Source organism: Chaetodon auriga, chromosome 15 (genome assembly GCF_051107435.1).
Source record: "Chaetodon auriga isolate fChaAug3 chromosome 15, fChaAug3.hap1, whole genome shotgun sequence".
Classification (NCBI taxonomy): domain Eukaryota; kingdom Metazoa; phylum Chordata; class Actinopteri; order Chaetodontiformes; family Chaetodontidae; genus Chaetodon; species Chaetodon auriga.
In genome coordinates, this window is record NC_135088.1 from 9,508,857 (window position 1) to 9,522,145 (window position 13,289).

Genomic DNA, 13,289 nt, shown 5'->3' on the forward strand with positions numbered 1-13,289 from the left:
CAAGAAAATGCTGCACCAAAGTACAAGTATCACAAATGTGTACTTAAGTACAATGCTTGAGCAAATATGTGTTGAAATAGCTTTTCCGTCATCTGCACACAGTAACGTTGCCATCTAGTGGTCACACACAGCATTACATCAATCTATCTAAATTGTACCATTACTTGCCCGCTACCCAACAGTCATTTTAATGGTACAAAGAGCAGCATATCTCCAATCTTTGCACAAAGCAAATCTTTATTTTTGTCTCCAGGCATTTATTATTGATGACACATGTGCTATAATAATCCCAGAGTCACAACAACATTGAATGGTCAACTTTGTCGGGGTTTGCTTTTAAATAAATTATTTACAGGTTGCGTAATGTGATATCAATGTGTTTCCCGCCACCTTAGAGTTCAGGTTTGAATTTTCACAGGATAAACCCACGGTTGTATCTATGAACAGGAAGTGGATTCCATGTTTAGGCTTCTTTCCTCCAAAAGGCACTCTGAAGAGACACTTCCACTGCACGGTTAAATAAATGAACTCACTCACTGTTATTTCGAAACTGAGGCATTGGTCAATATTAATGCCACCAATCTGACCTGAGGTCTTGTAGCGGCATTCAAAATAATCCTTCTTTGTTTGCTTTCATTGTTTCATACACATTTTTGTCATTGCGCCAGATACATTGTTATCGCAAGGAACAAATTACAGCCTTCATTAATTTGCCTCCTTCTGATGAGATTCCTGGTGAAACGGCTATTTACATTTTATCAAAAATAAAAAAAATCTTTTCTTTCTTTGGAAAATTTGAGCTAAACCAGAGGCATGCACTGATTATAAATATGGATATGACTGAATTTATAAATGGATTGTAGGCATAAGTGTGAGATTATGACCTGAAGGCGTCATGTAATGTTTAAGAGCAGGCTCCATATTCAAACAAACTAAAATCTGTCTCCACAAGTATGGAGCCCCAAAGTGTTCAATATTGAATGAATTAATAAGTAATTATACATGAAATATCACATGAATAAATTCCATAACATTCATAAATAAAACAATGCTTTTTTTTGTAATTTCGTAGATTATCATAAAGTCTATTTTTCCAAGGGTTTTTGATTTTTATTTCACATTGACATGTCGTTTTCTTGCCAATTAGTTTTTCTATGGCACTTTTTTCACAATGTCACTTAACATAGCGTCTCAATTTATTTTAGAATTTTCCATGAAATTGCTGTTATCACGCTCACCTTTCACATGCCACCGCCTGCTTCTCTTCACCTCAACAACTGCCATCACATTTAGCCATTTAGCTTAGCTTCTGCGCCAGCCAACTCGGTGTTGTTGTTCGTAAACAAAGACCACAATCACCTCAACCGTAACTACAGCTCGGCAAGACTGCAAATGCTACATACAGTACCTAGCTGGCTAACTAGCATGGTGGGCTAATTTCACAGACAGACAAATAACCCGCAAAAAGCGCAAAACGACAGATGGTCTCTCTGTGTGGTGGCTAGCTAACAGTGCTATCATTCTCTTTTCACTTTTATGCTGAGTAATAACTGAAGCTCACAACCTGGATAGCGAGTTAGCCAGCTAACCAGCTAGGTAGGTAGCATGTCTAACCTTGTTAAGCTAAGACTTAAAAGCTTAAGAAGTTTAGCTTCTGTGCCAGTATACTTTGTTTACTTAACAGCTACACAGATAGCTGATTCAGAATTACTTTGACATTTGTTGTTGCTCTAGCTAAGAGGAGCTAACTGGCTAATTCTGGTAGCAGTTGTTGAGCTAGCTATGAGTGCTTGAGCTAAAAGGTGAGGGGCCATGTCATGAAAAATTACATCATGAAATAAAAACTGATGCTTGAAAATAGGCATTTTGAAAGAAAAAAAATCCAATAATAATAATTGATATACAATTTGTTGATTTATATATTTTGTACAATTTATTAATATGATTATTTATTTATTTCATTTTAAACGTCTTTATCTAATTTTGAACACTTTAGGGATCATACCAAAGGTCTTAATGTCGTTAACTGTTCTCACCGGGAAACCAACACAGAGTAGTAAACATGAAGTGAGTTCTCACTATGTGGATAAAAAATCCTTGCAAAGATTGGGTTAAAATGGCTATCAGTAATCAGCTACAGCACCTTCTCCTTTCAGCAAACAGCAGATGTGCCATTGAACAATTTCACAGCGCAAACTCTTCGTCCGTCAGCAGCTCGCAGTCAGACGGACAAACAGGACAGAGTCTGAAACTTTGGTTCAATTTCAGCTCACTTTCATTACCCTCCATATCTCTATGTGTTAAGCCACTTGGATTTGTAGTGCAGTACAATCAGTGAACATATCTTTCTGTCTCACCTGTCTCACTGGACATAGTTGCAATATATTCCAAGTATTATGAAAAGGAGGAGGCTCAGTCTTGATTCAGATGTAAATTAACATGAGCATAAAACACACTACAGTGATAGTATCAGTCTTTAAGAGATGTGCGGCAACAACGTAAGTGGCCACTGGGGTGTAACTGTACACATCAGGAAAGGCCAAAAGTGCAGTAAAGCTGAAGTGTTGGTAAGAGCTGCAAAGACAGCAGGATAATTACAGTCACACACACATGCACACAGAACAGGGAGGGGGTTAGGATGCTTCTTGTGCTTCTACGCCGGTTAGGAACATCAACAAAGTGTCTTAAGTTTGGAGCCATAAACAGGCACCTGAACGTTAAAACAAGGTCTTATATATAGATGCAAATTGTGTAACTATGCAGAGAAATATTACGAGTCCCAAAAAAACTGGCCTGAGTGCAGCCAAGACGAGAGAGATCTCCCACAGATGGAGTCCACTGAAGTTTTACCACCTGTCACCTCCACATGCTGCAGCCAGGTAAATCAGCACAAGCACTGCCGGCTGCCCTTGGCGACCTCCTCGGAGGAATGGACGGTGTTGGGCACAAATCCGCTCTTGACGCCCTCCCAGCCATCCTGGATTTTGATGTCCCCGCTCCGCACTAGCTCAAAGATGTCCCTCGTCAGATCCACGAACGCCTTATGAGAAAGAAACAAAAATCCAAATCAGACTGTGAAGAATGTTAATCTACTCCACATTAGCAACAGTGCTAACCACTGACCCACCGTGCTGCTCTACATTACAGCAAATGCAATAGCATGAATGTCACACTTCACACACTCACGTGATATTAACTAAACAATCACCATGACTAAGTAAGGATGTAGTTTAAAACCCCATCCACACCTTCTCCACGTTGATAGCGTCTCGTGCCGATGTCTCCACGTAGCGCATCCCGAAGGCCCCTGCCAGCTTCTCTGCCTCCTGCTGGGTCACCTGGCGCTGGGCCTCCAGGTCACACTTGTGACCGACCAGCAGGAAGACGATGCTGTGCGGCTGGACGTGGCTCTGGGCCTCCTCCAGCCAGTTATGGACGTTCTGGAAGGAGCGGCGGTTTGTGATGTCGAAGAGTAGGAGTCCGCCAACTGAGTTACGGTAGTAAGCTCTGGTGATAGACCTGAATAGATAGATAGATAGATAGATAGATAGATAGATAGATAGATAGGAATAACAGATAGTTGGTTTTAGACTTTTCATTGGATTTGCAGACATGCATTTAATGCATGTTTTGTGGGATTTGAAGAGAAAGAGAGAAGCAAATCAACCTGTTTTTACCTGAACCTCTCCTGGCCTGCAGTGTCCCAGATCTGTAGCTTGATCCTTTTGCCCGGCTCGATCTCCACCAGGCGGGAGAAGAAGTCCACTCCGACGGTCGGGTCCGACACCTGGGCGAAGCGGCCCTCAGTGAACCTCCGGATCAGACACGACTTACCGACGGTGGAGTCTCCGATGACGATCAGGCGAAACTGATAAAGCCATATCGTCTCCATGTCTCGCCAGAATAAAATCTGGGGGGAAATAAAGTCATCACTCAGTGACTTATCATAATAGAGTTTAGTGTCATATGACAAAGAAAAGCAGTAAACGCTCACATTTCAGGATCAGATCAGTTCATGAATCAGTTCATCTGCTATCAAAACAGCTGCTGTTTAACAGTTTGTAGGCTGAATAATGGTTTAACTCTGTTTCATACTACTACATAGGCCGAATAGATTGTTTTGGCCAGTTCTTATGCATGTAGTTTTTTGAAGAGGTAACTGAAATGAAATTAAAAGCAGATTGAGCTTAATGTGCTAATGATAAAGTATGGTGCATTTTGATGTTATGTGTTAGGTGTTTTATTGCTTTTGTCACACATTCAAATTCATTTTTAGAGAAGAAAACGACACCAAACGAGACAACAGACACAGACCCTGAGGACCACATGGATAATTCTGCCATCATGAGGAGAGAGCAATAACCTCAAATCATCTCGGCAGTGTCCATGTGATTTACAGTTGGGTGATCTAATTTGAGGGGAAGGAGGGAGGGGGGAGGCCACTCCTCTCCAACTCAATAAACATTGGTGTAGTCAGCCCCCATGTGGGTAGTAGACAGGTTGGTAGAGCACACAATGAGGCCTTGAAGCTAGCCAAACAAAAGCTTAAAGAGAGATAATCAGCTGGCTGATAGTAGATATCTGCAGCTGCTTCCTAGAAGGCCTCCAGTGACACTCATCTCACAAAGAGTAAATTCTCTGAAACGTGAGGCCCAGCCTACTTAGCCAAATGCGAGTATGAGTATTATTTACTTTGACGGCTAACGTGGAGGACAACAGTCTAATAAAAAGCAGTGAATGATGGCTTACCTTAAAGTTAAGAGCTCAGTAGCTGAAAAAAGCAAACCCCATATCGATGATTATGTCTTCTAAAATGATCCTTCAGAGTAGCAGTGGCTGTGTTAGCGCTCGCAGAGATAACCTGCACCAATAACATCCATCGTATCAGCTCTGCCGCTTGTCCACCATCAAAGGCACGTTTTTACAGGAGAAAGCAGCCTGTGCAGCGTGCAAACCGACAGATGATCCGAGCTGCGGGTTGATTTGACCGTCAGTATTTCCGTGACGATCCGCGGATGAAATGGCAGCAGGACACAACAGCAGCAGCATCAAACACACACACACACACACACACACACACACACACACACACACACACACACACACACACACACACACACACACACACACACACACACACACACCCACCCTCCTCGCCCTCATCAGCACCATTACCGTAACTGTAGGTGCAGCGGCGCAGCAGAAATGCTCGGGGTCCTGCTGCATTCAAAGGCTGTAGGAGCAAAATCCATTAACATACTGAGCGCAGAGGCTGAACTAGTTTACTTTCATTTTGAAGAAAAGTAAAACACTTATTGTATTAATAAACTACCAGGAAGAAGCCACGATAACAAACATCAATTACTCCCTCATATTTTCACCCCAATCCTACCCCTGGGAACAACCAGTGGGATGGTGTGTAAAATTTAATGTAATTTCAAGGATATTATTGTTCGGGGTCAGTTTAAAACAAACATACCAAACACAGTAAACAGCCACACCTACACGTTTTATGAATATCTAGATGTGGTGTTGAAATAAGCTCGTGATGAATGACTCCACAAACAAATTTCTGGGATCTAACTGTAATTAAGTACGAAAGAAATTACGAAGAGCACTTGAACGCACCACCACTTGATAAGCAGCTGTATTGAAGCTGGTGACAGGAGCGGGCTCAGACTGTCATGTGTGATTAAACGGGTAGGCTGTAGTCTCGATGATACTGGATGATATTGGATAACATTTCTTCACTGGACGGAATAAAAACCTACCAAAAACATATATTTTTTTATACTGCTCGTGACTTTATTTCAGCTAATTCACATTTTTGATTTTTTTACCTGCGTACCTGCCCCCTTCATAAAGTTTCCATACTTTCACTGGGGAGTGTTTTTTTCTTTCTCTGCAGAGCTGCGGCCATGCAGCAGGAGCTTCTGTTCAAAGTCCTGGTCATCGGGGACTTGGGAGTCGGGAAGACGTCTATCATCAAGCGGTACGTCCATCAGATCTTCTCCCAGCACTACCGAGCCACCATCGGGGTGGACTTCGCCCTGAAGGTGCTGCAGTGGGACAGTGACACTGTGATCCGGCTCCAGCTGTGGGACATAGCAGGTCTGTTAAACTTTAACGACCCCATAGTGCACCCTGGTTTACAGACTCATTAAGCATCAGGTGATTACAACTATAAAACTGTGCGTGCAGATCAGGGCGAGGATTTATTCTCTGTGGGAAAGAGTGTGTGTTTTGGGATCTTTGGAAACAAAAATCTTTTGTCAGCAGCTGCGAAAATCTGTAAGGCGTCTTAATCAGCTTTTGAAATCAATCTGAGGGCAGTTTTAGGGAAGTAGGAGTGTGTGAGAAACATTTAAACACTGGAAAAATGGAAGCTGAACAGCACTGTATCTTACCAAGAAAGTCCTAAATGTCTTGTCTGTCAGTGCATGGTGATGCTGCACTACAACACAAAAAATGACATTTTTTCACATAGATTTTTTACCTTTAGAACACAGTAATATACAAACATAACTTGATAGGATGGAGGTTTTTGCAGTGTGTGGTATGAACTCCCAGTGAGTGCGTGTCTGTCCTCTGGATGCCTGGTCCCTCCCTGTCATTTGAAGCCTGGTTGAGGAATGTAGATCTTGTGCCTGGCTGTGACTCAAGTGATCCCATGCTCATAATATAAGTCACATGATGGCGGCCACTGTAGAACAAGCACACACAGACACAAGCTCACACCCAGGTTATGTGTCACTGATAAACCGTGCTTTGAGTTGATTTGATTTAATGGACATGGAAGGTGTCTTTACACAAATATGTGTGTGTCTGATGGCTGTCCACGTGTCCCAGGACAGGAGCGGTATGGGAACATGACTCGTGTGTATTATCGGGAGGCGGTGGGAGCGCTGATGGTCTTTGACGTGACGAGGGCCTCCACGTTCGACGCCGTGCTGAAGTGGAAGGATGACTTGGACTCCAAGGTCAGGCATCTAAAGTCGACCCACCTCCTAAACTGAAGCCTTTCTTTCTTTTCTGTCGTTCAGTGTAAAAAATTCTTCCTATACCTGCACATGGCTTGCCACAACCAAAAAAAAAAAAAGTACCAAAGCTATAAAACAACAGAGGTGCAATCAGATTTTCAACCCAAGGCTTCACAGATGAAACAGTGGGATAGAAAATCAACTGGTCCGCAAACATTACTATTAACTATTATTACAGATGTGTTGGTATGTGTTCAGTGACTTTTTGTGCCAGCTCTGTGTGCAGGTTGTTAATATCGACCAATCCCTGTGCTAAATGGGCCTCCATGTTGTGTTGATAGTTTCAGAAAATTATAGGAATTGCGAGTTCCAATGTCAGAAAGGTGAGGTGAGGGGGTTTCAGAGGCTAATTTACCATCAGAGAAACACTTGTTGGAGCATGGTGACACCTTAAAGTGGATATAATCATTTAATGCGTTTATAAAAAAACAATGTATCATATGAAAGATGCTGCTTGCAGTGATGGATTTACGGAGGATTATCACCTGAATCTGCGTTCCCCTTAGCTTTCTGTCCGTCCTGTAGCTTTACTGCTTTGGTTCACTCTCACAGCTCTTATACTGTTGTTTTCGGCTGTAGTCGGTTATTGCAGATTCAGCTTTCTGAAACAATCAAACACAATTACTTCTGTCACTTTTGGCATGCACAGTACGTCCAAGTGCAACAATTATCATGTTTTATATCTGTTATTTCCTACATACCTAAAGATATATAAACAAGGTTTTTTTTTTTGTTTTTTTTCAACAACAAATTCTCATACATTTAAACATAAATTAGCCTTTGTACAACCATCATGCATCCTTTCTCTCTTCTCTCCTAAGGTGACCCTGAACCACGGGAGGCCAGTTCCAGCTGTGCTCTTGGCCAATAAATCAGACCAGCTGGCTTCCCAGCTGCCCAAACTCGACACCTTCTGCAGGGAGAACGGCTTTGTTGGCTGGTTCGAGACATCTGCAAAGGTAAAAAAAAAAAAGGGTACTAATATTGGATTAATATTGCTGCTCTCTATATAATGGCTGACTACATATTTGACTGGCTAAAATAATCGCAATGTCATTACAACCAAAGCCCACTGTAAATGGAAATGACTCTGCTAATTACTTTGCAAACACTAAAAGTGAGAAAACCTTATTTTCTGTGTTGTTAAGAGACACGTAGAGGAATGTCTGCAGTCTGGTGTGAGTCAGCCAACTGTTTTTTCCGCTCATCCAGAGTCCGCCTAATGAGTTACACACCAGGGTGCAAGTCCAAGACAGAAGTGTATTTAGTGAACACAAATTGGCTCAGCAGACAGGTCGGACAGCTCAGGACGGAAACAATGGTGTTTCTAACAGTGTATGACACCCGGCCTCTCATTAGCTTAATGTGCAGTGTCAGAATGAAAAGGGAGATAGTCAATTAACTCAAAATCAAACTTTCTGATACACTGTATTTTCCATTCTGACTGTGATAAGGGTTGAATTAGACACTTGTGACAGGGATGTGACATTCGTGCTCTGCTATGAAGGTATTAAAACAAGACCATGTAGCCTATAAAAGAAAAAAGTAACACAATCCTCCCCTTAGAAAAGAAAATCAGAATTCTGAAGCAATAAATCACACCCTTAAACTCAGGACTTTCGATTCTCCAGCATTATATATGACTGTTAGCTAATGGTGGCTAATGTTGACTGTCAAATATTGTTGTGTAACTGACTTTTCTGAGTGAATGACTTCATGGTTCTTCGCTATTTGTCCCTCTGTTACACTATGTTTCAACATCATAGATAAATGTTTAATGGATTTATCCCAAAAGTGTAAGTCTGTACCTGCTAGCACCTCTGTGTTGACGATAGTATGGCTGTGCTTTGAGCTAAATGCTAACATAATCACAATGCTAAAATGTTGATGTCTAACAGGTATGTTTGTCATGTTTTACTATCTTAGCTTAGTCTGTTAGCCTGCAGAATAAAATAAATATATCCTCTAGAAACCTTGAATAGCTGTAGCAAATTTTAAAGCAATCAAACTTATAGTATAGTAAAATGTTTCACTCCAAACCACATATGTCAGCCTCATGGTGGCGCTAGATGAAAAGTCAGATGATCTACAAAGTTAGAGGAGTTTATTCTCTGAGGACCATGGGTGTCTGTCAAAAATCCATCCAATGGTTGTTGAGATATTTCATTTTGGACCAAAGTGGTGTACTAACCAGCATTGCCATCTACAGAGCAACGCCACTAGTGTGGTACATGATTCCTTTACAGGGGTCTTCTTTTATTTCCTCCCTCAGGAAAACACAAACATCGACGAGGCAGCACGCTGCTTGGTCGAGCACATCCTGAACAACGAGGAGAGCCCGATGATCGAGCGAGACCCCAGCACCCTCGTCCTGTCTGGGTACGCCAACACCACGAAGGATCATCTCAACTGCTCGTCATGTGTGAAATGGTGACCCTGACCCGTCACAGACAACCAGGAAGTGAACAGCTGTGAGAATACGGCCACAGAGATACGTTTGTCTCAGGGACTGTCTGTAAAGAAATCGCCTTTGTGTTCCCCCGATCTTAGCCCACAGTGTTCACGGGCTGTGTTCACACTGCAGGCCAGCACGATGTCGGGCACACCTAAGATTGGGTTTTCATTACATTTTAGACATGGCCTGTGCAGACCCTTAAAAAAATCTGTTAATTTTCAAATTCAAGGGAAACATGTCTTAAATTGCTAATTCATTTTGGGAAAAGAGGCATAAAAGTGATCTGTCAGTTTCAATATGTCAACTTCTTATTTTTGATATTTTAGCAGTAACTCATGATTTGTATTTGACACCCATGGAAAACCCTGTGCTTGGTTATTTCATCCTTTTTGCAAAGGAAATTGTCGAGTATTATTGTTTTCTATTAAAAATGAGTTTAAAGTAATTACATTTGCACATGAAAACTACATAATTTTTCTAACATTCTGTGATGTAACCATCGGTACCTAATATGCACAGTCTTTCTTCCGATGCCTCTCTTGCTTGCTGTGAACATATTTGACATTGTGCCTTTGACATTTGGCTGAACTGACAGCTCCTGAAACTTTGGCACGTTGTCTGCAGTGTGAACACAGACATGGAAACGTGAAGCCTTCTTTGTACTTTTCCTCAGGCCATCATCATGCAGTCTGCTATATGATCAGAGGACATGAGTAAAATTAAGTCTTCCAGAGATATGAAGATGGCAAAACTGCAAACGCTGAAAATTTCTGCAGAGTTGTAAGTTTTATGCACCTAAGCTGTCAAAGATCTGAGATGCATTTTTCCCTAAAATAAATCAAAACTGAATCACACGGCGCAACAAAATCACACTCAGCAGCCTGTGGAGTGTACACAGAAAAAGGTTGAGTATTTTGTTCAGTAACACTTAAGCAGGGATGTGACGTTGATCATCACGACAAGCTGAAGTTGAACCTAAAGCTGAAGTTCGTGGTTACATGCACAAGTTTCCTACACTTAAGTGTGACTGAGGTCTAAGAAATGATTTCTACAGATTCAGGTTTACATTCAGATTTGTTGAGATTCTGCTCACATGTATCTAATTTAATAAAGACTTAGTGTGAAAAAAATCCATTCTTGACCTTTCAAACAAAAAAATCTTCAAGCTGAAGTTTGCCATTTGGGGATTTATGCTCATTAGTTTTCCGGCAGAGGGTTAGCTTAGCATAAGGACTAAGAACATGGAGAAACAGCTAGCTTGGCTCTACTCAAACGAAATCTGCCTACCAGGACCAATAAATCTCATGATTTAACACATTAGGTCTTGTTTGCTTAATGCACATAAAAACTGACAATTCTGCTCTGGACAGTTCCCAAGCAACCAGCGGAGAATCCAGGATGTTACTGTGCCCAGCACTGACATCGTCCAACACCTAAACTTCCAGTAAAACATTTTTTTACACTTACAATTTTTCTACAGATTAAACAAATAAGACAGCATGTTAATTACTGAGCCTGAGAGGTGCAGGAATGTGGATTTTGTTACCTTCAGACAGAACCTAGTCGGCTGGTTCAGCCTTTTTCCAGTGATCATGCTAAGCTAAGCTAAGCTAAGTGACTGTAGCCTCACATTTAACAGCTCGAGGAGAGAGTGGTATCAGTCTTGTCATTTAAAGTGCAAATCCTAAAGCATCTGTGCACTAAAAGATAACGTGCTGTCTACCCTTAGTTCCCTGCTCAGTTGTCACAGTCAAATCATTGTTATTATTGTATTTTGAATTGCATCCCTGTTTAACTGGTTGCACTGAGTTTAAACAGATCAGGAAACGAGGGAATGTATACTGTTTAATGACTTGACGATGGTCAGAGTGAAACTTACTGGACAGTCGTGTCAGACAGTTAACTAGCCTCCTCTCTCTCGTCACAAAGCTTGTACTACCCATCTGCTGAGCATCACAGCCTTATTTCTTTGCTAATATGATGTAAAATTAATCCCTTCATGTAACATTAATGCGCAGCATCTGAAGGATACATTCCGTGTATTCATAATTGCCTGCATGAAGTGAAGACGTTTTCTTTCACACTGGATCATGATGAACTGATGGACTGGAAAATCTGCTCTTGCATGCTACCCAGAAAAACACACAAGAACCCTTTGCAGCCAGAAATAAATATAAATATTGTGGAGGTAATGGAGGAGAATAAATTTAGCAGATATGTCCAGTAAATGAACAATTCAGTGAGTTGATAAAACCTGAAGGCTGTTTGTGGATTGAGAATTTCTTTAGTTGGGAAAAGCAGTGCTAAAGTGTAAACCACTTCAGGGTGTATATGGTTCCCCAAGTGCAGTAGAACGTCCTTGTAGATAAGCACTAATTTCCATGTCATTGTGTATGTTCTCTGTGTGGTTTCAATCTATAATCACGGACATTTCTTCCTCAAAAGGTGGATATTTCATTCTAGGTATTAATTCATCAGCAAACCTGACTCACTGTCAAACTACTGGCTCTGCTGCTGGTATGAAGTGTTTTCTCCGACCCTAAAATCAATTTCTTGCCAGTGAAAAACATGGTATGTGCTGCTCTTTGCAACGCAGCGGCGACAGAATAGCCGTCTTTGTCGAGTCTGCCTCGAGTGTAATATGAAATTCCATGTTCTCAAATTAGGCATCTACTTTATATTTCACTTCACTCCCTTTGATGTGTAATAGCCCGGCCTTGTAATGCAATGCATTTGTAACTGCATTTTCCGTGAAACCGGGCTACATGCAATAAAATATTTATTAGTGCCGCTGCATATATACTCTGCAATATGTTTTCAGTAGTGTTGTTCATTCAGCATCTTTGATTGAAACTAAATACATGTCACGTCTTCTCAGCTCAAGTCACCCTCAAACATCTGGAGATCATGGTTCTGTCGGTAGAAACCCTCGTTGTAATGGAAATAGATGGCTGTCAGGCAGAGGTCTAGAGGGCTCATGTGTGGTCTGGGGTGAGGTTGGTTCTGCTGCCTAACAGCCATTTATTTCCAGTACAATGAGGGTTTCTACAGACAGAAGCAGGGGTATGGTTTCTCTGGTAGTAGCCAGTCTCTTTATGGAAGACGTAGAAAGCAGAGCCCTGAGCTCCTTCAGACGAACAACCCCCAGCTATTGGTATGGTATGTCAATGACACCTGGGTCAAAAATTAGGACACAGATTAACGGACAATGAAAATTGTTAGTTGCAGTCCTAGAAAGCAGTGTCTTCTACTAAAAATCATACTGGAAAAAGAAACTTTGCTCTGAAACTTTCCTACTTCAACATATGACTCAAAAGTGCCATAAAGAGCAGTGACTTCTCTATTAAATACACTACTGAATATCACAGCCAATAGCAAAAAGTCAAGTTTTGTCTGGAGAAGTTTCCAAATGACATTTCCATACATTTTCCCAGGAACTTTCTCTCTAACAATTTAATCCAGCAATATTCCTTTTAATAAAAGATGTGGTCCCTACAGAAAAGTCTTCACCAGAAGCTTTAGAAACCCTCTTCAGATGCTGGTCTTTAAAATAAAGCAGGAACCATCACTGATTGCTCCCTGATGGTGTTTACTTAACCATGAAATGTCATTGAGACACAAACTGGAAATGCTGTTGGAACTAAACGGATCAAACTGGAACAGCCTGAGAAAATTATTTTAAGGCTTCAAGAAATGTCACCATATGGAAAGCTTCGAGGGAATACTGCACGGTATGTTTGCTGGGATCTTTTTTATTATGGCACTATAATAAAACACGGTCACTGTGGGGTCAT

The 13,289-nt window shown here is 41.3% G+C and overlaps 2 protein-coding genes across 2 annotated transcripts; one reads left to right on the forward strand and one right to left on the reverse strand.

Annotated features, from left to right (window-relative positions):
- Positions 1–217: 217 nt before the first annotated feature.
- On the reverse strand, positions 218–5,177 carry LOC143332429 (ras-related protein Rab-39B-like). The gene is made up of 4 exons (XM_076749849.1): positions 4,750–5,177; positions 3,678–3,910; positions 3,249–3,519; positions 218–3,040 (listed from the first exon to the last, which is right to left on the reverse strand). Exons 2-4 carry the CDS (start codon positions 3,890–3,892, stop codon positions 2,885–2,887), a joined length of 642 nt encoding a protein of 213 aa, XP_076605964.1. The 5' UTR covers positions 3,893–3,910; positions 4,750–5,177; the 3' UTR covers positions 218–2,884.
- A 741-nt stretch (positions 5,178–5,918) lies between these two features.
- Positions 5,919–12,284, forward strand: LOC143332431 (ras-related protein Rab-38-like). The gene is made up of 4 exons (XM_076749850.1): positions 5,919–6,111; positions 6,850–6,980; positions 7,862–7,999; positions 9,313–12,284. The coding sequence occupies exons 1-4, from the start codon at positions 5,919–5,921 to the stop codon at positions 9,472–9,474; spliced, it is 624 nt and encodes a 207-aa protein (XP_076605965.1). The 3' UTR covers positions 9,475–12,284.
- Positions 12,285–13,289: the final 1,005 nt, after the last annotated feature.